This window comes from Takifugu flavidus, chromosome 4, assembly GCF_003711565.1.
Source record: "Takifugu flavidus isolate HTHZ2018 chromosome 4, ASM371156v2, whole genome shotgun sequence".
In the NCBI taxonomy this organism is placed as follows: domain Eukaryota; kingdom Metazoa; phylum Chordata; class Actinopteri; order Tetraodontiformes; family Tetraodontidae; genus Takifugu; species Takifugu flavidus.
The window spans coordinates 660525-682329 of record NC_079523.1 but is presented as its reverse complement, the minus strand read 5'-3'; the positions used below and the strand labels follow the sequence as shown (position 1 = coordinate 682329).

The 21805-nt window shown below is 50.0% G+C and overlaps 3 protein-coding genes and 2 long non-coding RNA genes across 5 annotated transcripts in view; 1 reads left to right on the top strand and 4 right to left on the bottom strand.

Annotated features, from left to right (window-relative positions):
* Window positions 1-539: 539 nt before the first annotated feature.
* Window positions 540-7436, bottom strand: tgm8 (transglutaminase 8). The gene is made up of 16 exons (XM_057029548.1): window positions 7132-7436; window positions 5977-6147; window positions 5577-5831; window positions 4957-5075; window positions 4709-4837; window positions 4383-4560; window positions 4147-4282; window positions 3752-3861; window positions 3510-3625; window positions 3313-3439; window positions 3123-3244; window positions 2787-2978; window positions 2307-2481; window positions 2025-2188; window positions 1757-1890; window positions 540-1465 (listed from the first exon to the last, which is right to left on the bottom strand). The coding sequence occupies exons 1-16, from the start codon at window positions 7154-7156 to the stop codon at window positions 1318-1320; spliced, it is 2301 nt and encodes a 766-aa protein (XP_056885528.1). The 5' UTR covers window positions 7157-7436; the 3' UTR covers window positions 540-1317.
* A 1048-nt stretch (window positions 7437-8484) lies between these two features.
* Window positions 8485-12288, bottom strand: ccndbp1 (cyclin D-type binding-protein 1). The gene is given in 11 exon segments (XM_057029475.1): window positions 8485-8624; window positions 8751-8797; window positions 9113-9173; window positions 9729-9982; window positions 10447-10523; window positions 10611-10684; window positions 10787-10883; window positions 11066-11147; window positions 11222-11301; window positions 11490-11561; window positions 12123-12288. Coding segments are annotated over 11 exon segments (1041 nt in total). The 5' UTR covers window positions 12211-12288; the 3' UTR covers window positions 8485-8515.
* Window positions 9921-11995, top strand: LOC130523872 (uncharacterized). The gene is made up of 2 exons (XR_008950034.1): window positions 9921-10011; window positions 10567-11995. It is a non-coding gene; the product is annotated as an uncharacterized LOC130523872 (long non-coding RNA).
* A 1765-nt stretch (window positions 12289-14053) lies between the features above and the next one.
* LOC130523870 (uncharacterized) lies at window positions 14054-15789 on the bottom strand. Its single transcript, XR_008950032.1, has 3 exons — window positions 15584-15789; window positions 14771-14788; window positions 14054-14115 (listed from the first exon to the last, which is right to left on the bottom strand). It is a non-coding gene; the product is annotated as an uncharacterized LOC130523870 (long non-coding RNA).
* A 38-nt stretch (window positions 15790-15827) lies between these two features.
* Window positions 15828-21805, bottom strand: part of LOC130523864 (hemicentin-2-like) — a 174734-nt gene continuing 168756 nt past the window's right edge. The window contains exons 14-16 of the mRNA XM_057029467.1: window positions 16910-17239; window positions 16221-16275; window positions 15828-15861 (exon numbers count right to left, since the gene is read on the bottom strand). Of these exons, the coding sequence (XP_056885447.1) occupies window positions 15828-15861; window positions 16221-16275; window positions 16910-17239 (419 nt within the window). The remainder of the gene's footprint in view (window positions 15862-16220; window positions 16276-16909; window positions 17240-21805) is intronic.

The following is a 21805-nucleotide window of genomic DNA, read 5'->3' as shown; positions in this document are numbered from 1 at the left end:
AGCATGCTAACCGCGGACCCAACTAGCTGCGGCCGCTTAAACGCTCGTTTTTACCGGCTGCTGGTTCAAAAATTGACGGAAAGCGAAACTGTCCTCGCCGACACCGCCGGAAGAACAGGCTGGTTGTCTCGGTTGTCTCTGCGGATATATGTCCTCCCTTCTCAAGCCGGCACCGGAGTTCTTACGTAGCCCAGTCCGATAAAACGTGGAGGTGCCCGGACGGAACCCCGGAACTGTCGCGGCGGTTCGGTCACTGTTGCTGGGGCGCAGTGTTGCGTTCAGGTGCCTCGGAGATGGGGACCATAGTTAACCGGGACAGCGCGCCCCCTGGTGGACGCGCTGGATATCGCACCTGTCCTGACGGTGAGCGTTACTAATTTTTGTCTTCTAATTTCCTGTCTGTTTGTGTCAAAGATTAAAGAGTTTGTGTGTTTGTTTTTTTTAAAATAATCTGTTGAAAATCAAGCAGCTGGATGACAGAAACACACACAGCATCGTCCATCGTCCTCACACCCCTGACGAACACAACAAAACACTCATAGTTTCTAGCCAGGCAGTTTAATATCAACATCATTAATATCAATATCATTTGATACAGTTCAATTACATAGATTTCTCAATAACATTTGTAACAAAACATTTTCAGCATTTTTAGTGATTAAACCTGATTTATCAACGGATAACACTGTTTTATCGCACATTCTTACGTCAGTGTTTGGACCTATAAAGTACCGAGAAACACTTTCCCAGTGATCCCGGGGACAGAAAGGACAGATGTCCACAAGATGTCCAGAGGATGTCCCCCTTTATCCTGCAGAAGCTGCGTAGAAGGTTCCTGTAGCACCAAGTGAAGCTGAGAACATGTGTGTGTTCACCTGACTGGTGTGTGTTCACCCTGACTGGTGTGTGTTCGCCCCGATTGGTGTGTGTTCACCCCGACTGGTGTGTGTTCACCTGACTGGTGTGTGTTCGCCTGACCGGTGTGTGTTCGCCTGACCGGTGTGTGTTCGCCCCGACTGGTGTGTGTTCGCCCCGACCGGTGTGTGTTCGCCCCGACTGGTGTGTGTTCGCCCCGACTGCTGTGTGTTCGCCCCGACTGGTGTGTGTTCGCCCCGACTGGTGTGTGTTCACCTGACTGGTGTGTGTTCGCCTGACTGGTGTGTGTTCGCCCCGACTGGTGTGTGTTCACGTGACTGGTGTGTGTTCGCCTGACTGGTGTGTGTTCACCTGACTGGTGTGTGTTCGCCTGACCGGTGTGTGTTCGCCTGACCGGTGTGTGTTCGCCTGACCGGTGTGTGTTCGCCCTGACTCAGCCTCTCAGGGCAGGACGTCAAAATCGCACCAGGCTTTAATGTTCCTGAAGACGGAGCAGTCGAAGTCCAGCGCCAGCGTCTTCCTCCCAGACTTGAACGGACTTAAGGTGAATCGGACAGTAAATCGGCTCTGAGGCTTCAGATCTGGCAACCTGTCGGCAACAAAGAACGTCGTGTTTCACTCTTCAACTGAAGATAAACGTATACACAAACATGCTCAATTTTCTATCTTTGTAGGGACTTTCATTGTCCTAGCTCCCTACTCGAACCCCAACCATCCCAACCCACCCCCACGCCAACCAGGGCCTCAACCTTCAGCCTTAAAACCAGGTTTTCACCCCAAAACAGACTTCTGAAGTTATGAGAACCAGGCAACACACACACACACCACACACACACACACACACACACACACACACACACACACACACACACACACACACCTGTAGGTGAACTCCTGTGGAAGGAGGCCGCTGCCCGACATGGTCATGGAACAGTTCCTGAGGGTCACATTCACTGGGTTCATGAAGACCATCGTCGCCATCACCTCCTGGTTCACTTTGGCTGCACCATTTATCTGCACACACACACACACACACAGGATCAATGAAACACTGTTGTTGAGGTTCTCTGGAAGGTTCTCTGGGAGGTTCTCTGAAAGGCTGGAGCAGGTTCCTTCCAGCAGGTTCTGACCAGTGAATGAATACTGACCGTGAGGGAGATGGGCGGGTCCACCAGCACCACGTCGTCCTCGGCCAGGTACACCTGGTCTGGCTTCTGCTTGTTGGTGACCAGAGCCTCAATCTTCATGCTTTCACACTGCAACATGGGTTGATTGTAGGTCAAGAAGGGCACCAGGACCGAGGTGGACAGTTCTGCGAGACACGGTGGGGACAGGTGAAAGGGATCCTCCACTGGAAACCAGCTTCAGCCAGTTTGGGCTCCAGACGCAGCTTCAGGTCGTCCCAGAAGCAACAGTAGAAGAAGAGTCACCTTTCCAGGGCTGGAGCGTCTCCTCCGTCACCTCGGACAGGATGTTCACCGCTGGCGTTCCGTTGTGCCTCATCGCTTGGACGGTGATGTTGATGGAAAGCTGGAGGGCAACACTGGTGTTACTGGTCACCACCAGCTTCAGGTTCACATCCTTCCCGTTCTCTGGTCGGGACACCTGAAGCAGCACAGGACAAAGTCCAACATCAGTGGACGACTTTTTCGCCCCGGGCGAATTAGTCTTTGGCAGCGGCCAAAGACTAATTTAATGATTATCCTCGTCCAAACTTTGTGCGAATCTTCTGATAAAGACCAGAATAAACATTCTTTCTCTGGGTGTGTTAAACCAAAGTACAGCCGCTCCCAGCAGCTTCATTTTAGTGACTCACGTTCAAACAACGCAACACACCTCAGGTGAGCTGGACCACCTGGGACAATCATGTCTTTCACAACACACAGCCAGAAGCATTTGGTTGGATTTACCTCCTCAAATCGTAAGGACAGCGGTGGGGAAATGCTGACATCTGCCCCCGTCCCTGCCCCTGTCCCTGCTTCTGTCCCTGTCCCTGCTTCTGTCCCTGTCCCTGCCCCTGTCCCTCCATCTGCCCCTCTCCCTGCTTCTGTCCCTGTCCCTGTCCCTGCCCCTGCCCCTGCCCCTGCCCCTGCCCCTGTCCCTGTCCCTGTCCCTGCCCCTGCCCCTGCCCCTGCCCCTGTCCCTGTCCCTGCCCCTGCCCCTGCCCCTGCCCCTGCCCCCGTCCCCGTCCCCGTCCCCGTCCCCGTCCCCGTCCCCGTCCCCGTCCCCGTCCCCGTCCCTGTCCCTGTCCCTGCCCCTGCCCCTGCCCCTGCCCCTGCCCCTGCCCCAGCGTCCTTCTTCCCCTCCTTGTCCTCGAGCTCGTCCCTGGTGCAGGCGTACTTGAAGACCGCTCTCTCCTCCTCTGTTCCTGTAGAGGAACATGAGTGTGAATCTCCTGAGCTCCGCCTGTGAGACACCTGTCCCACCTGGACGCACCCTCTCTGTGTTTGTAGGTGTCAGTGATGTTCCTCCTTTTGTCGGACCCAACAGACTTGGTGGAGATGTTGTGACCGACTCTCTTGGTGTCGGCCCAGATGTTGACGTGGGATCCGTCGGCTTTGACCTGTGACAAAGAAAAGCTGATCACATCAAAGCCTTTAAATGAGACGTTGTTTAGCTTTGATCTCACGGACCAGCCAGTCCACACAGTCAGCGTTGACCGCAGCAAACACAAAGGGGACGTCGTAGTCCAGGTGCACCTCTCCATCGTGGATGGCTTTGACTGGGGCGGGGCCACAGCAGTAAACACCTGCCAGATGTTGGAAACACACCTGCGATCACGGTCTGTCCTAACATCATGCTGGTTGCCATGGGAACCCCCAGCGGGAGACAGGTCGAAGTGATCATTGAAGCTGTTTAAACACAGAACCAGTACCGCCGCTCATCTCCTGAGGAGTCGGGTCCAGAACCTGCCAGCCGTCAAATCTGCCATCGTCCCCCAGGTCTGGACGCCTCATCCACCCCTCCACCCACACGTGGAAGTTCCTGAAGGCAACATTCAGAAGACAATCTGGTCACGTTGTAATCTGGTCACGTTGTAATCTGATCCTGTTGTAATCTGGTCACGTTGTAATCTGGTCACGTTGTAATCTGATCACATTGTAATCTGATCCTGTCGTAATCTGATCACGTTGTAATCTGGCTGCTAACTCCCACTTGGTTCCGTTACTGGTTTCCTTCTCTAACTGGGTTTCCTGGGGGGCGGCGCCCCCTCATACCTTCATATGTGGACCAGCCTTCTGTCGCTCATCCTGTTGCACCTGAACTCACCAAACGCTGTCGCGGGTCCGTTTCTCCCGGACGCCGTAGTCTGCGTGGTACACGTCGACGATCAGGTTACTGTTGGTGTCGTGGGCCGAGTTGTAGTTGGTGACAACGCGACAGGGGATGCCCAGGAACCGCATCACTGCAACCAAAACGTTCGACAGTCACATAGCGGTTCTGAGGCCGGAGGGCGACCCGGTGACCCGGTGACCCGGTGAGGGCGTTATGGAGCAGGGAGGCACCTGAACACATCACGCCGGCGAACACCCAGCACTGCCCGTACTTGACGGGGTGGCAGCCGATGTTGAACCACTTCTCGAGGATGTCGTGGCTGCCGTTCCAGTGGGAGGGGGTCACCCCCCCAAAATAGGGTCCGCTCCACTGTCCTTTCAGGACACCGTTGTCGTCTTGACTGTTGATCTTGAAGACAAAAATTAGACAAATATTAGTTGGTTTTGAATGAAGGTTAATATAGAAACTTCTGTCCTCCGTTGACTCCACAACACTCCCAGTCCAACACGTCCCCGCTGCCCAGTCCGGTCCAGTCAGCATGAATCTCGTGTCCTACCATGGCGCTGACCACACGGCCGACGTAGGCCGGGTCACAGCGGGCGGACACGTCCTCCGCCGGGTCCTCCAAGTGTTTGTGGCTCATGTCCAGCAGCTTCAAACAGATGTCCACCATGTTGTCCTCAAACTGTGCAGGAAGGAAAAAGATGCTGATGGTTGATGGGAAGGTGGACGGATCCACTCTGACCCGTCCTTTTAGGCCTGCTGGCCCAGGACAACCGGTCCAGCTCCCCTCTGTGTGTGTACCTGTCCATAGTCCCACTTCATGGACGTGATGTATTTCCCGCTTCCTTTGTAGATGACGCCTTCCTCGTTCATCACGTACTCTCCTCTCTTCTCCTCATCGTCCAGAAACACGTCATCATCTAAGACAGATGTGAACAGAGACACATGTCCATCAATATTTTAACACCACATTGTCCTAAATGTCCAACTTCAGGTGGTATTTCGGACCATAAAACACCACCAGAGTAACAACTGATGTCCTTTTGTTTCTTCTGCACTAGTTTCTGGGTCGGGAACTGTGTCCATGTCCCCATGCTGGACTCTGCACCTCCACCAGGACCAGCTGGTCTTGATTGACTATAGCAGCACCCAACAGTGGTGGACGACACTCGTGTCCTCATGTTTCTGTCCATGGGACAGAGGGTTTAAGCAGACGTGCTGCTGTTTGTCCCTTGATCTGTATCCATATTCTCAGTGTGTTTAGTCTGGTTGTGGACACGTCTCCAGACACTGGTGGATGGCGTCCACACCAGAGCTGACCACAGACCGCCTCAGTTGAAGCAGTAACATGGATCTTTGGAGCAGGACAGACGCCCCCCCCCCCCCCCCATCCTCAAAGGTTCGGTGGACGAGGGACCTACCGGGACACCAGGGATTGAAGAGCAGCACCAGCCTCCCCAGGGGGGCGCTCTCCCCCCTGTGCTCTGCAGTCAAGCTGTAGGCCCCAACCGGAGCGTCGGCGGGGGGGGTCACCATCAGCTGAACCACGCCCGTGCTGACGGAGGAGCTCTGGTCCAGTTCCATCTTCCACACCGCCTTGGCTGATGTTGAAGCCGGATCCAGAGCCGGGATTCTCAGATATGCCCGGGTCCCCTGTTTCTCTGATGGTTGGGGTCCTAAAGAGGGACATCCAGAACCTTTGAGCGCGTCCCCCCACAGCAAGAACGGAAACCAGGTCATGTGACTACGGTGTGGAGCTAGTCTGGATCAGGGCCAGGAGCCGTTTCGTCTTCTAACGGCACGACAGAAGGAAAGGCCAACCTGTGGTAGCGGTGATGGCGAGGGGGTGGAGCTTCTGCTGGAAGGGGTGTGTCAGCTCCAGCGTCAGCCTGAAGGTCTGGCCCCTCCTGACGATCAGCTGGTCCTGTGAGGCCTCGCTGGTGTGGTGGTCCACGTTGTTGGTGTCACAGTGGAGCCGCGTCCTCTTAAAGACTGACACACACACACACACACACACGCACACACACACACACAAATATGTAACTATTTCAACACCTCAGATGAAACTGGAAATGTCAGCGGCTGATTGATCATCTTCATTCTTGGAGTCACTTCTGTGGTTAGAAAAGAGTTTGGTTGTTTCATTAAGGTGTGACCACGAGACCATGTGACCCCGAGGCCATGTGACCCCGAGACCATGTGACCCCGAGACCATGTGACCACGAGGCCATGTGACCCCGAGGCCATGTGACCCCGAGACCATGTGACCCCGAGACCATGTGACCCCGAGGCCATGTGACCCCGAGGCCATTGACAGGTGCTCTCGCCCTGAGGCCGCAGCAGCGATGGTTCTGGTCCAGATCTTCAGTAACATCAGTATTTTTGCGTCTCATCTGTGCTGCCCTCTAACTTCTGTCCATGTTGCTTCTCGTTGTTCTGGATCATGATAGTCCAGACGGGTCCGGTTAAGCCTGGACGCATGAATGGGTGGAGGATCATCAGAGATCCCGGATCAAGTCTGATCTGGATCATGATAGTCCAGACGGGTCCGGTTAAGCCTGGACGCATGAACGGGTGGAGGATCATCAGAGATCCCGGATCAAGTCTGATCTGATCTCTAAAACACGTCAAACCAAACCTCTCCAGAATTTGACGGGTCCGAATGTCATTTTCGTAAAACCACAACGTGAAGCAGGAAGGACTGACGAGACGAGCAGGTCCAGACAGGTGACAGAACCAACACCGGCAGAAGGTGTGGTTCCAACCACGTTTCCAGCTAAATGAAACGTGTCGGCTCATGTGAGCCTCCTGTTTCAGAGGACAGAACCAAACCCAGGTCACAGAGAGGGAAGAGGGAAGTCTGGGCTTCTCTCCTTAGGCTGCTGCCCCCGCGACCCGACCCGGGATAAGTGGTAGAGGATGGATGGATGGATGAGACCCAAACCCTGGACAGAACCACACAGGCCCGGTACTCACCGGACTGTTTCCCTTCGTCCCCCATGGTCCAGCTGGGCGTCCTGTAGCAGATGTGTGTTGCCGGGTCGCCTCCACACTCTGCCAGCTGCCTGAGGCTGGCTGCCTTTAAGCTCAGCTAAGCTCAGCCCATCTGACGGCATCAGAACCGGTCGGACCTGAACTCTTTAACCTGGAGCTTTGCTCTCTGTGGGAGATCAAAGGAGCCGAAACTCGACATACACGACAAGGTTCTGTTGAGGAACGAGGAGGGTCCTCCTCAGGCTGGCTCGGTTCTGAAGCCCAGATGTAAAGCCTGGGTCTGAAGCCCAGGTCTGAAGCCCAGATCTGAAGCCCAGATCTAAAGCCCGGTTCTGAAGCCCGGGTCTGAAGCCCGGTTCTGAAGCCCAGATCTAAAGCCCGGGTCTGAAGCCCAGATCTGAAGCCCGGTTCTGAAGCCCAGATCTAAAGCCCGGTTCTGAAGCCCGGTTCTGAGCGGCACCATGCTGGATCTGGTCCAGATATTTGACTCATTAATGACTCAGCGCCGGTGAATGTGTGGCGACCTCACACATCCGGACCAGAGATTAATCCTGAATTAACCTGGGCTTCATGTCTCACACACTCATCATGCAGTAATGTTGTTATTACTATTGTTCTTACTGTTGTTATTAAGGCCCCAGCAACCAGGACCTCCAGGTGCTGAAACTTTGGACCCACAAACCTGTTTGTGTTGATGGCGATGACATCAACCCATGAAATAAATCGGACTCATTAAGACCTGACTCAGCGTGTTATTACACCCGTTATTACACCCGTGTGTTGATGACGTTAAACATGCACAAGCAGCCAGGTCACCTTTCACTTCCCTTTAATTTTACATTTTTACATGTGGCAGCGAGTCCTGGTGAACAGGTTCAGGTGTGTTTATCAGTCAGATGGAGATGGACTGGAACCACTGATAAGAGCACACACACACACACACACACACACACACACACACACACACTGTCTCTCTCACACACACACACACACACTGTCTCACACACGTTCTCTCTCACACACACAACACACACCCACACACTCTCACACACACACACACGCACACACACACGCTCTCTCTCTCTCACACACACACACACTGTCTCACACACGTTCTCTCTCTCACACTCACACACACTCACACACACTGTCTCACACACGTTCTCTCTCTCACACACACACACACACAGACTCTCTCACACACACACACACACACACACACTCTCTCACACACACACACACCCCCCACCCCCCCACGCACACACACACTCTCTCTCTCTCTCTCTCTCTCACACACACACACACACACACTCTCTCTCTCTCACACACACACACACACACACACACACTCACCCCCCCCACCCCCCTAGCTGTCCTGCTGCAGCAGCTCTTTGATCTTCTGCAGGTTGTGCTCCACGGCTCCCTCTAGGAACTGGACCCAGCTCAGCTGTGGTTCCCCACAAACGTGACTGGACCTAGAGGACAAACAGCGTTTGGACCTGTTACTACAAGACGAGTGAGAAGATCGAGAAGTACTTCTGCTTAATGTGGAGGCCCGTGTGAGGAGATCTACTGGGTCGGGACGAGCCCGCCCATCTTACCTGACCACCTCCAGAACCTTCTTCAGCTGGGCCGCTAATCTAGAGGCCTGCGGACAAAAGCCACAAATGAGCGTTTGACCTTTGTGTCGTCGATGATCGTGATGTTCAGCAAACTGGGTTATTGTGCTGCTGGTGGACCTCGTGGGTTCTGGACGGGTGGACGCTCACACACCTCGTTAGAACCCATAAATCCTTTTAACCAGTAAATCAACCAGCTTCTGCCTGTTGCTGGTTAAACAGGGACTGTTGCACTAGTGAGGACACTGATCTGGGGCCTGTCCTCGTCCCCCCGGTGGGAGACACTTTCAGAGGCAGAGCCGAGACCTGCAGAAGGTTCTGGAGGACGGACGGACGGGTCTTACGCTGGTGTCCACGCCGCTGTGGTCCAGAGGAGGGTAGAGGCAGAGGGCCAGGTCATCCACGCTGAGGAGACACCAGACACCAGTCACCACCGGGTCACTAACGCTTACACCTGTGAAGGTCGTCGGGGACATTTGGTGAAGGTCGTCGGGGACGTTTGGTGAAGGTCGTCGGGGACGTTTGGTGAAGGTCGTTAAGGACGTTTGTTGAAGGTCGTCGGGGACGTTTGGTGAAGGTCATCAGGGACGTTTGGTGAAGGTCATCAGGGACGTTTGGTGAAGGTCGTCAAGGACGTTTGGTGAAGGTCGTCAAGGACGTTTGGGGAAGGTCGTCAAGGACGTTTGGTGAAGGTCGTCAAGGACGTTTGGTGAAGGTCGTCAAGGACGTTTGGGGAAGGTCGTTAAGGACGTTTGGTGAAGGTCGTTAAGGACGTTTGGTGAAGGTCGTCGGGGACGTTTGGTGAAGGTCATCGGGGACGTTTGGTGAAGGTCGTTGTGTGTGTGTCTGTGTGTGAGTGTGTGTGTGTGAGTGTGTGTGTGTCTGTGTGTGTGTGTGAGTGTGTGTGTGTGTGTGTCTGTGTGTGTGAGTGTGTGTCTGTGTGTGTGTGCGCGCTCCTACCCAGGGCTGATTTCTTTGCTGATGTCAGCCAGGTCGTCCAGCTGATCGAGGTTCTGAGACGTGGACACGTCGGCGTTGGTTTTCACTGCTGCCGTCAGCTTCCTCAGACACGCTGCGGACGCTTTCATCAGCCCCTGACACGGACCGATCACACGTCTGTCCTCCTCTGACCAATACGTGTCCCGGTTGCCCCGAGGCTCCTCCCCCCCCGGGTCCAGAATGTCGCTGAACGGGTCCTCAGAATCAGCTAAAGCCTAAAATAGTGAAGAGCAGCCTCACAGATGTGAGTGTGTGTGTGTGTGTGTGAGTGTCTGTGTATATCTGGGTGTGTGTCTGTGGTGTGTGTGAGTATGTGTGTATGTGTGTGTGAGTGTCTGTGTATATCTGTGTGTGTGTGTATATATCTGTGTGTCTGTGTAATCTGTGTGTGTGTGTGAGTGAATTCTGCGTGTGTGTGTATCTGTGTGTGTGTGAGTGTCTGTGTATATCTGTGTGTGTGTGTGAGTGAATATCTGCGTGTGTGTGTATCTGTGTGTATCTGTGTGTGTGTGTGTGAGTGTCTGTGTATATCTGTGTGTGTGAGTGAATATCTGCGTGTGTGTGAGTATGTGTGTGTGTGTATCTGTGTGTGTGTGTGTGTGTATCTGTGTGTGTCTGTGTGTGTATCTGTGTGTGTGTCTGTGTGTGTGTGTCTGTGTGTGTATCTGTGTGTGTGTACCTGCTCCATCTCCTCGATGGCGTCCTTCACGACTCCCATCTGGGCACTCAGAACGAGGATCACTGCTGCTTTATTATCTGCAAATTTGGTCACATTTTGTTTGTCATATTTTATTTTTAGAACTTTTCTGCCCAACAAAGTGAAAATCTGTGACACAAACTGACCTTTGGGCAACTGGGCGAAGTGGTCACAGACCTGCCAGACGCCTCCTGTGGAGGTCAGCTGCTCCTGGCTCAGACTGAACCGACCAAACATGGAACATTCATCAGGCACTGATTGGTGGTGAAGTTGGTCCTTAAATAACGAACGCGCATCAAATCTGGTCACCGTGTGCACGAACCTCTGCAGCGGAGAGCTCAGCAGGACCTCCAGCAGCTGGACCAGCCCGTCCAGAACCTCCACGGTGGCGCCTCTGACCTGCCGACGCAGACTCACTCCTGTGACAACAGGGTCCCATCAACACCCAAACTGTCTCCAACTCCCTCACAACAACCAATTTAAGTGTAATTAGTAGCAAAACAAACTATTTTCATTAACAAAATCATGATCCAGTGGGAAGCAGTTGTGAGGCTACAGAGCCTGGACCAGTGATCCAGTCCAGCTGGTTCCTGGTGGTTACCGTGACTCTTGGGGAGCCAGTGATAGACTGCAGCCAGAGTCAGCACACTCTCCAGGACCGACTCCACGAGCTTCTCTCCCTCCTGCAGACAGACGCTTCAGCATCAGAAAAACGGGACTTCTTTATGGGCTCGATCACACAGGACTGAGACTGGACCTGCTGAGATGGTACCGGTGGTTTGGAGAAAGCCAGGCTGAGTTTTGTGGCCTCCTGCGACACAACTTTCGCTGCCTGGTCTGAAAAAGTGAAAGATTTGACTTAAAACGGTTCAGATCAGCTCAACGTTCTGCAGACCAAACTGACTGGAAACGCATCAAACTACCAATAAAGTCAACATTTGGGTGTTGTTAGAAGCTTTAGACGTGCGGTTCTGGACCTCTGGCACCAGAAAACACAGGACAGAAACAGGACAGTGAGGCTAAACTGGACTCAACTCAGAGCACGTCCCAGAAGGTGGACAGGTCGAAGCCCTCCTGGGCCTCACCGGCTTCTCCATCTGTGGACGCAGACAGTCTCAGTACAACTGTAGAACAGTCAGATTTAAGGTGAATACATTTGTAATTAGCCAGTAGAAAGGAACGTTTCAGTGGTGACCGTTGATTTCTAATAGTTTAACTGAATTAAACCCAATTATTCCCACTAACTAACGTGAGACATATAACTATAATTCCCCGAATGCGTTTAGTAACAGATTTGGCCTTATTAACTGTTATTTTATCACTAATTTAAAACCATGGCCAGAATCGATCAGAAAAGTAAAATTTTACTTGGAATCATAAAGGAACAAAAAAAAAGACCAAACTTGAAAAAGCAGATATGAAAAACATCAATTTTGGACAGTATATTAAATACATGCATCGTGTTATGCCTGAACCCTTTAAATCTCTGTACTGTCTGAGATATGTGATATATTAAAACGGTTTAAATGAAGGTTTGAGTGTTGTTTTATTGGCGACGGTCACGATTTTATCTCCACTTGAGCGACACATCAGGCCAGTAGCTCGTTGAGGAGCGTTAGCTAGCTGCCATTTCTAGATCCGTCTGAAGTGATCTTTACCTTTGACTCGGTCTCTGACCGACTGGATCGAGTTCTGCAGATTTCGTAAAGGTACACAAACACTTCCAACACAAACGTCTGAACTCATCTTCAAAGTTTGAAACTGAACGTGCTGCGTGTTGTGGAACCAACCGCAGCGCAGCAGCGGGGGACACTTTTAGAAGACGGACCCACAGCTACTTCCGGCCCGACCCCCTCATGCAGCCGCACCAGGAGCTTCATAGTTTTGGAATCTTGAAACTTTCATGTGCTGTCGGAGAAATGTGATGCTTTTGTGTTTCTGACCATTTTAAAGGTTGGAAAATAGATTAAAACGTAGATATGAACTCATAAATATAATGTCGGGATGTTGAACGAGGTGTTCAGAGTGAAGGAACCAACACAAACTGATTCTATTATTTTATGAGGGACTCTGGACCAGCAGGTTCTGGTCTCTCAGTATGGCAATGTCCCTTTATGGCTCCATGTTTGTGATTGTTGTATCTTCATATGTGAACTGAATGAATCTGAAGTGTAATAACAGTGTAAAAACCTTCCACTCTCTCTTGACCTGACAAATAAGACATTTCATTTAATGAATAGATTTTATTACATAAAGAAAAAGCAGGTATATTTTCATGAAAACAGCATTTGAATGAAAGGTGGCAGAGAGCAGAATATATCCTATATTTTCCATACTAAAATTTCCTTTTAGCTTCTCAATTGGAAAATTATGACCAGAATTTTCCATATATGATTTTAAACCTTTATCATGGATCAGTTCCTTGATTTAGCCTTCAAAATTATTTATTACACCTGATTAAATGTATTTAACTGACTTCCATAAGTTTTTACCTTTCAACCTGCTCCATCACTTTGGTTCACAATCTTGGGATTTAAGGCTTCAGTTTCTTTCAAACTGTAATTAATTTGTCTTCTTAAACAAACTGAACAATAATTATTCAAATTAAGGAGATTAAAAAAGTAACAGAATTTTTGATGGATAGAAGTGAAACATCTTCAAAAGAGAACAAAAACAGTCCAGTTGACACAGAAAACTACCTTGAATAGAAATAATAAAGTTAACCAGTGGACTTTTATGATTAAAAAAAAACAGTAAAAATGTATTTTAAAAAGAAAAAGTACAAACTAACTAAATAAAGCAAAAAACTGAAATGGATCATTTTCATATTAGCTGCATTTCCAGTAATTCTGAACACCGACAGCAGGGGGCAGTAAAACGGAGCCGATCATGAACGGACCCACGTTTCCCTCAAATTACGATTATTAACAAATCATTCAACTTTTAACCATGAAAAATAAAGTAACAGACAGACAACAAACAATAGGTATCAGTGCCATGAGTCCCAGCTGAAGCCGTTTAAAGTACAAATTAGCTGTTTATTCCTGCGTCAGATCATAAATAAAAGCTTCCCGTTCCTGTCACATGACCAAAATCTCCAGTTTACACTCCTGTAAAATTCCAGAATGTTTGAAGTCAGACATGAGGTGAAGTTGGACTCATTTTCAAAAGGAGCTCTGGCCCAGGTGGGTGCAGCCCATCAGTGGCTGAGAGCTGGGAATATGAAATGGGAATGTTTTCAGGAATGATTACAACAACATCAGCTCCGGCTGCTGCGGAGCGTTCAAATACATCTGTAACCAACAGAACCTGTGGTGGACAGACCGGTCCATCAGGCCCAGCTTCATATTTCTCCAGACGACTCAACTCCTCGTGTGTAGCGTCAGCGTTAGGGGGGACTTGTTAGAAGCTGCTGCCACTTCACCAAAAGACAGGAGAGAATGATTCAAGCAGCTTCCAGCCTCAACCATCAAACATCACGTTGGTGCTCTGATCATTACAAATATTTCACCATTAAACATTTACACACTATTTCATTAATAATTACCTTTAACGGCCTTAAACTTGAAGTAAACGACGGCTGCAATGACAGCAAGCACACCCAGCATAACTAGAGCGCCAATAAATCATCACGCACGCCCGTGGACGGCCCTGAAAGAGGGGAGGAGTTAAAGAGGACGAGTCGTCTCCGTTTCTTTCTCTCTGTTTTCATCTTCTCTTCATTTCCTCTGAAAATGTGAATTTTAACCATTTCAGAGTTTAAAACCAGGCTGAGTTTCCTGATTAATTCCTGGTTTAATCAGTTGCTGCAGGTCTGATGGGCTGTTAAAGTGATGACGTCATCACCTGGAGGCCTCAGCTGATTGGCTGAAACTCACCTGATGGGAGGAGTTAAAGGCACCTTTAAAGCTCCTGTGAGCACCTGAGCTGCTGCATCAGGAGACCTTCATCACCATGGAGACACCAGGTCAGCGCCACCATAAACACCACTGTTGTTTCTTCATCATCATCATCATCATCAGTCATTAAAACAACCTGTCAGCAACAGCATCATGACGGCCTGTTGCCATAGCAACAGTCTATCAGCATCACTCACTGGACGACACTTTAATCTGTTTGACGTCTTTTCATCCTTTGTTTGTTGCTCAAAATTAAGTTTTAGTTTGAATGTGTGTTGATTAATCTTTAATAATCCCACAATTAAATATCATAATTCTGTTTTCTGAGGAGTTTCCCCACATAAAAGTAAATGTTTTCTGTGTGTGTGTGTGTGTGTGTGTGTGTGTGAGAGACTGTACAAACTCACCAGCGTCTGGAGTTTGACCTGTGGACCAGAATAAAATGACCGTTAGTGATTCAGGCTCATCAGAACTCAACGTTTCCGCCCTCTGACCCGTTAATAAAACATTTCCCAGCAACGACCACGATCATGAAGAAATTAACCGAGTTTAATCACTTTTACCAAAATCCCATCTGACCTGTCCTGTAATTAAATTAAATTAAATTCCCCTCATGTTCTCTGCAGCGCCCCCTGCTGGCCACCACAGCAGAGACTCTGAACAATGTTGGATTCTGCTGAATTCTCTGGATTTTGGTGAAAAACTGGATCATTTGAGATGATGTCACACAGCTTTGATGTCACTCATTAACAGGCCAATTTATAATCTGACTAATCTGTCGTTATAAGCACAATAAGTGTTTAAACATGAGGATCAGAGGAGGAACACAGCAGCCGTTGTCACGCTGGTGCTCGTCTGACCGCGTCATCGTTAGAAAGCTCTAATCTCCCTCCAGGCTCGTGGTGGGTGCTGATCCGAGGACCATCGGGTCCAGAGACACTTCTGAGAGACTTCACGGAACCAGAACGTGTGGAGGATCCTGGCAGAGCTGCACCGGTCAGGTGAGTCCAGTCACGTCTGACCGGTACCAGCAGAGCAGCTGCATCACCTGACTGGGACTCACAGGTGTGTCATCACGCTATGATGTCACATCCTGTCTGCTGCGCTGCAGCTTCCTGTGCAGTCTGATGGAATTTTACTGCCGTTTGTAAACAGTTTAAAGTATTAAAATAATTACAAATATTAATTATTAGTAGCCGTAGTGTAAATCCATAACTCACCAATGTGAACGAAGGTAGTTGAGCTAATCTGGTGATAAATGTCCTCCTGTGTGACCACACAGCTGTAGTTGTCGCTCCTGCTCACGTTGGCTCTGACAGTGACGTAGAGAAGCGTCCGTCTCTCTCTTCAGACTTGTTGTCTCCTGAGCAGGAACGACACGTCCAGAGCTGTCCTGCCACTGGACGTCAGGTCTGGGATGAGCTCCTTTAACCTCACACTGCACAGCTTCCAGCTGATTGTTCATCAACGATCCGGATCAGCGGTTCTGGAGAGGCACCTGTGAGCATCCACAGTCACAAATGGGTCATTAAAGAAAATCAAAATGGAAAGATGATCTTTGAGGGGAAATTAAGGGCTTTTAATTGTTTAAATGTAGGAGGAGAAAACTCCAAATTTCAGGTTTTTTTAAAACTGATTATTTAAAATCCTGTTCAACATTAATTCACACCTGAATAAAAGTAAAAACCTTAAACTCTTGCATTGATTAAAATAGAAAACATTAAAATGAATTTGCAATTAAAATGGTTGAATGGTGAAAATATCACATTTAATTCCCCTTTTATCACATTAACAAACGCATCAAACAATCTCATCTGTTTGTCTGTGTAAAAACAGGAAAACTTCATTTAATCCGACCTTTTTCCAGGATTCCTGCACTCATTCTCCGGTGGTCGAACTTTTAAGATGCGCTCTGAAAGGCAAAAACACAAAGGACAGAATGTTAGAAATTGTGTCTGAAATTAGCAACTTTACACACAGGTGACATTTAGAAAAAAAGAGCATTAATATTGTCATTTAGACACATTTAAAGTCGTAACGAAACAACATTGTGACATCTGTTTCACAGATCAGACTGTTTTATAGAAGCGTTGTGTTGTGATTTAATTCTATATTTCAGCTTCTGCTCATCTCCACATGTTTGTAGCGTGATGTTTGTTCCAATCTCCAGTGTAAATATGTGAATGTGCTTTGTGTGTGCAGACTGTTGCATTTGTCTTCTGCTCCCGTCGGATTAGATGCAACTTCGGAACATTAAATCCTCTTTGACTCTATTTAATTTCCTTTGTCGTATTTTATATATCTATTTGAACCTACCTGTCCGAGAGGGGCGTGGCTTAACTACGGTTTAACCACAGGTGAATTATTGCTTCACTAAAGGATCCTAACCAGTCTCGGGCACTGATATAATGTCTGTTCTAGTCCATAAATGTGGCCCATCCTCAGCTCTTTCACGCTTTTACCACCAGCGTTCAGCCGCTGATCACGCTGGCGCCAGTGTCACCTGTGGTGGAAACACCTTCTGTGTGTTGGGTGGAGAAACTCACCCACCACAAGGGAAATCTCAGATCGTGGGTCTGGAGAAGAACGTGGAAATGTGCAGGTGTAAATCCCGCTGTCGCGCACTTCGGCCTTTTTGATCCTGATCGACGCGTTTCCCAAATCCAGAGCTTTTGGAAAATGAGCGACTCGTCCAGCGAACTGGGGGCTCTGGCCGCTCAGGCCGCTCCCATAGGTGCTGCCCCGGTCGTAGAGGAAGACTTCCAAGTCGTCGTCTTTCTTCCAGTCGAACACTTGGTCCCTGACGCTGCCGGAAGCGGAGCAGTTTAACACGACCTCGCTGTCTTCCTTCACCACCATCCTGATGCGCGTCGGCTCTGGAGGATCAAACAGCAACGTCACTCTCACACCTTCACACCTGAGCCGGAGCTGCTGCTGCTCCGGGGTCACTGCGACTATGACGGGCTCTGGGGGACCTGCAGGGCCCCCTGGCACCAGCCCAGGTCCCCGGAGACGGAGCCAGGTTGCTTAACAGGCGGAAGTTCGAGTCCCGCAAATGATCTGATAAGCTTCTGCAGGATGGAGACGCCGCCCACGCACACGCACGCACACACGCACCCGTCTGCAGGAGCTATGACGCAGCATCTAAAGTCCTCACCAGCCTCGAGCTCGGGAACAGCTTTGATCCGAACGCTACAAACTCTAATCACTATATTGATCCGTGCGAGGCGGGAGATGCTGAGGCGCGTGAGCAGCCGCCTCCTGCACGCGGAACCTCCAACACCTCCCATCAGATATATAATCAATCATCAATAATCTATCAAAGCCGCCTCCACGGTGGGTTTTCACCTGCCGACGTCACAGCGAAGCAGAAGAGAAGGCACGAGACCCACAGCTCGCGCATGGTGTTGGAAGAGTGAGGTCACCGCCACCGACGGCGGCGCTTTAAGGTGCCTCGTGCCTCCTCTCACACCTGATTGGTCCGGCGCATTTCCGCTCTCCGCCGCAATAGAAGCGAGTCCGAAGTCTCCGGTTCCCGATATTCAAAGCGAAAGTGATGAAATTCACCATCATCAAAGAAAATGAGGCTTCAATCAAACTGTAATCTGGGTTTTATTGTTGCAGATTCACCACTTCTTCAACCTCCTCCTCTCTGGTTGCGTCGTTTCTTCACAATTCTGTGATGGGACATTAAAACTCTGTCAGTTCCTCCTGAGCAGACAGAGGAACTCATCATGGGGAGGAACCTTCTCCTCACCTCCACAGTTCTTCAGGCTCCTGAACTTCCTCCACACCCCGATGGCGTCACACATTTGGACCCGGTTCAGATCAGATTACAGTAAACAGAAAATTCCAGTAACAATCATGTCAGCGTTTCTGCGCCGGTCCCACGTGTAATAAAACATCTATAACAGGACAGATCAGCGAAGCCAGGATTGAGCTGCTCACCTGTCCGAATTAGTAATGACTGGTCCCAGTTTAGCCTCAGGGGTCAGATAACAGGTGGATCCTCCTGCGGGGTCGAGTTAGGATGGAATCATCTGCAGGAACAGAAACAATCGGGCGGGAGAAGAACCTGGTCCAGAACATTTGACCTGCAACACTCATCTACACATCTATACATTTATATATCTACTTCTACTCATCTATACATCTGCTCATCTATACATCTACAATTCAATTCAGTTCAATCTTTATTTATATGGCACTTTTCATACACTGGGTAGCACAAAGTGCCTCACAGAGGATCAAAACAACAAAGACAAACAAGAGAATCAAAAGAAAAGGACACACACACAGATACACACACAGATACACACACTTAAACACACACACCCACACACACAAACAAGCTGAGACATGGCTGGGCACCGAGACCTGAGGTGAAGGAGACGCCACCTTTGAGGCCCACCAGGCCGAGGGAGGTCACGGTCCGTGACCACAGGTGGTACCGCCACAAAGACCAGCCCGACCCGGACAGACCGGAGGCTCCACACCAAGGCACAGAGCCCCCTAACCCCCCAGGCAGAGCTGTCCACGGGACAGCACCCCCAGCGGTAGACCGGAAACATCTCCCAGCCTGGCAGGCCCCATGAGGAAACACCATGAGGAAACACCATGAGGAAACACCATGAGGAGACACCATGAGGAGACACCATGAGGAAACACACCATGAGGAAACACTGGAGCTAAAAACTGAAGGACTAAAATAGTAAATGGGATAAAAGGTGTAAAGCTAAAAACTGAGAAACTAGAACTGAGGGAGTAAAACAGTCAAGTTAACTGAGAAAGCCATTGAGGATAAACTGCACAGGCTACTTGGCACCGGAAGAGGAACGTTGGCTCGAATCACAACTCTAATGAGGGAAGTTCACAGTCCGAGCACTGAAGCTGGTAATCTGCCAACAGTGCAAGAAATAATGCAGGATAAGTTCAACGCCAGTGTGCTGGACTTTAGGGAGATAAATAGGCAAATAGGAGGTCTTTTGTCTGAAGATGAGAAGGAGGCTGATATTAGGAACTGGTTTGAGCCCAAAATGATGGTCATCAGTGAGTTTACTGAAGAAACTGAAAAATGGATGGAGCAGGAGATTTCAAGCTTCCACCCCACAGACCAAGAAGAGGAAGAGATTGGGCCTGAAGATGGTGTATCACAAGTGGGGATAAATTCCAACCAGCCTATAAACAAGAATGGTTCCGATATTCAAAGCGAAAGTGATGAAATTCACCATCATCAAAGAAAATGAGGCTTCAATCAAACTGTAATCTGGGTTTTATTGTTGCAGATTCACCACTTCTTCAACCTCCTCCTCTCTGGTTGCGTCGTCCACTTTTTGGTGACCTACAGGGCAAAAACACATCTACAGCAGGAAAAGGCAAAGAAAATGAGAAAGTGGTCAAGAGTGTATCAAAAGGAAGTAGCTTCGCAACTAATATGACAACAGGAAAGAAGAGTGCAGCTACAACACTAAACTCTAAATTAATGGAGCCCTGGCATGTAATTAATAGTCAGGAGGAAGGGCCCTACGCGGTAAAGACGGTTCTTGGCTGGATGGTGTGTGGACCAGTGACAAACGAAAACACACTTTTCAGAGGTTAAAACAGCTCATTACGGTGTTAACAGAGTTGCAGTGGAGGAAGTGGAACAGTTACTGATACAGCAGTATAACAAGATTTTCCGGAGCGTCTATATGACGATAAAGAAGAAATGTCTCAGGAGGACAAATTGTTTATGCAGTCAGTGCAAAAGACAACCAAGTTATGTATATACTGTATATAGGTCTATTTTATTTTATTTATCTTATTCTAGTGTGGTGTTGATGTTTAGTGTTATGTTGAATGTCGCAGCGGCACACCATGACAAATTCCTAGTTTGTGTAATACTGTGTATTACATGAACAATGGCAATAAACCTTCTTCTGATTCTGATTCTGATTCTGATTCTGATTCTGAAGTTTACAGATGGACATTACTGTGTGGGGCTCCCACTGAGAGACAAGGATGTGAAAATGGCCAACATGTTGTGACTCCTACTCTGGCCCCACCTCCTCCTGGGCAATCAGCTCAACCACCACCACCTGGGCCCTCTCCTGCAGCTGCACCCAATCCGCCCAAACGACTCTGCACCCATAAAAGGCCCCTATGCACTCAGGCCAGTGCTTGATCTTACTGATGTTTTTGGCAACACGTCCCGTGGACCCAGCATCTCTCCAGGCTCCCCAGCGACTCCCTGCGTCTCCCTGCGTCTCCAGCGACTCCTCTGCAACCTTCCTAGCCCCTCTTCCTCTGACCTCTTCCTCTTCCCCTATCCTCTGGACCCTTGGACTCCCCCACAGACTCTCGCCCCTGGATCTCGAACTTGGTTCGTCTGCCGCATCACGCACCTATAGTTTGTCTCGGCCTCTCTCATTTGTTTCTTCCCTCCTGGTTTTTTTGCTTCATTAAACCTTCAGAGTTTACTTTTTAATTCCCGTGTCTGTCTGCCTTCTTTGGGGTTCCGCCACACTTGACCGCCAGTTCTCTCGAGCTTAACAGAAAGATCAAGCCAAGATGAGTCAAGGTGGAACCCCGGGGCAGCCGGGCGACCCTAGGACCCCCACGTTACCCTCCCCCTCGAAAGAAGAGTGGAGGCCCACTCTGCCCAGCTCTCCTCCCTTCAGTCGGAGCTAACCAAGGCCTTCCCCACAATCCAGGGGGAGATTTCCGAGCTCCAGAGCTCCTCCCAGACCACCTCCAGTACCCTGTCCGCCCTCTCCAACCAGATGTCCGCCATGGCAACCGTTTTGGCTTCCATTATTCAGAAGCTAGGCAGCGACCCCGGTGGGGCTGCTCCATCAGAACCATCTCTCCCGCTTTCTCCCCGAGCCGAGCCCAACCTTGCCAGCCCCCGTGTGTTCGGCGGGGATTTCGACCTGGGCAAGGGGTTCCTCCACCAATGTGAGTGCTCTTCCGCCATCAGCCCTCCAGATTTGTTTCCAACGAGGCCAAGGTTGGATTTATAACCTCCCTCCTGGCCGACAAGGCATTGAGCTGGGCCATAGCTGCCGTCGACCTGGACCCCCGCCTCTCCTCAGACTACAGCGCCTTTCGACGGGAGTTCAAGGCTGTGTTCGAGCACCCCACCTACGGTGAAGACGCCGCGAGTCGTCTGCTCGCTCTCCAGCAGGGGTCACGGTCAGTTGCGGAGTACACCCTTGAGTTCCGCATCCTGGCTGCAGAGAGCCGCTGGGGCGAGACCGCGCTCCGTAGCGCCTATCGACGGGGCCTGAGTGAGGCAATCAAGGACCTGATTGTGAGAGACCGCCCCTCGTCACTCAACGAGCTGATCACCCTCTCGCTCCAGATGGATGAACGACTACGGGAGCGCCGCCAGGAGCGCGCCCAACGTGCGGGCGGTTCTACCCGCCAACTCTCCCACCGCACTTCCTCTGTCCCTGACTTCT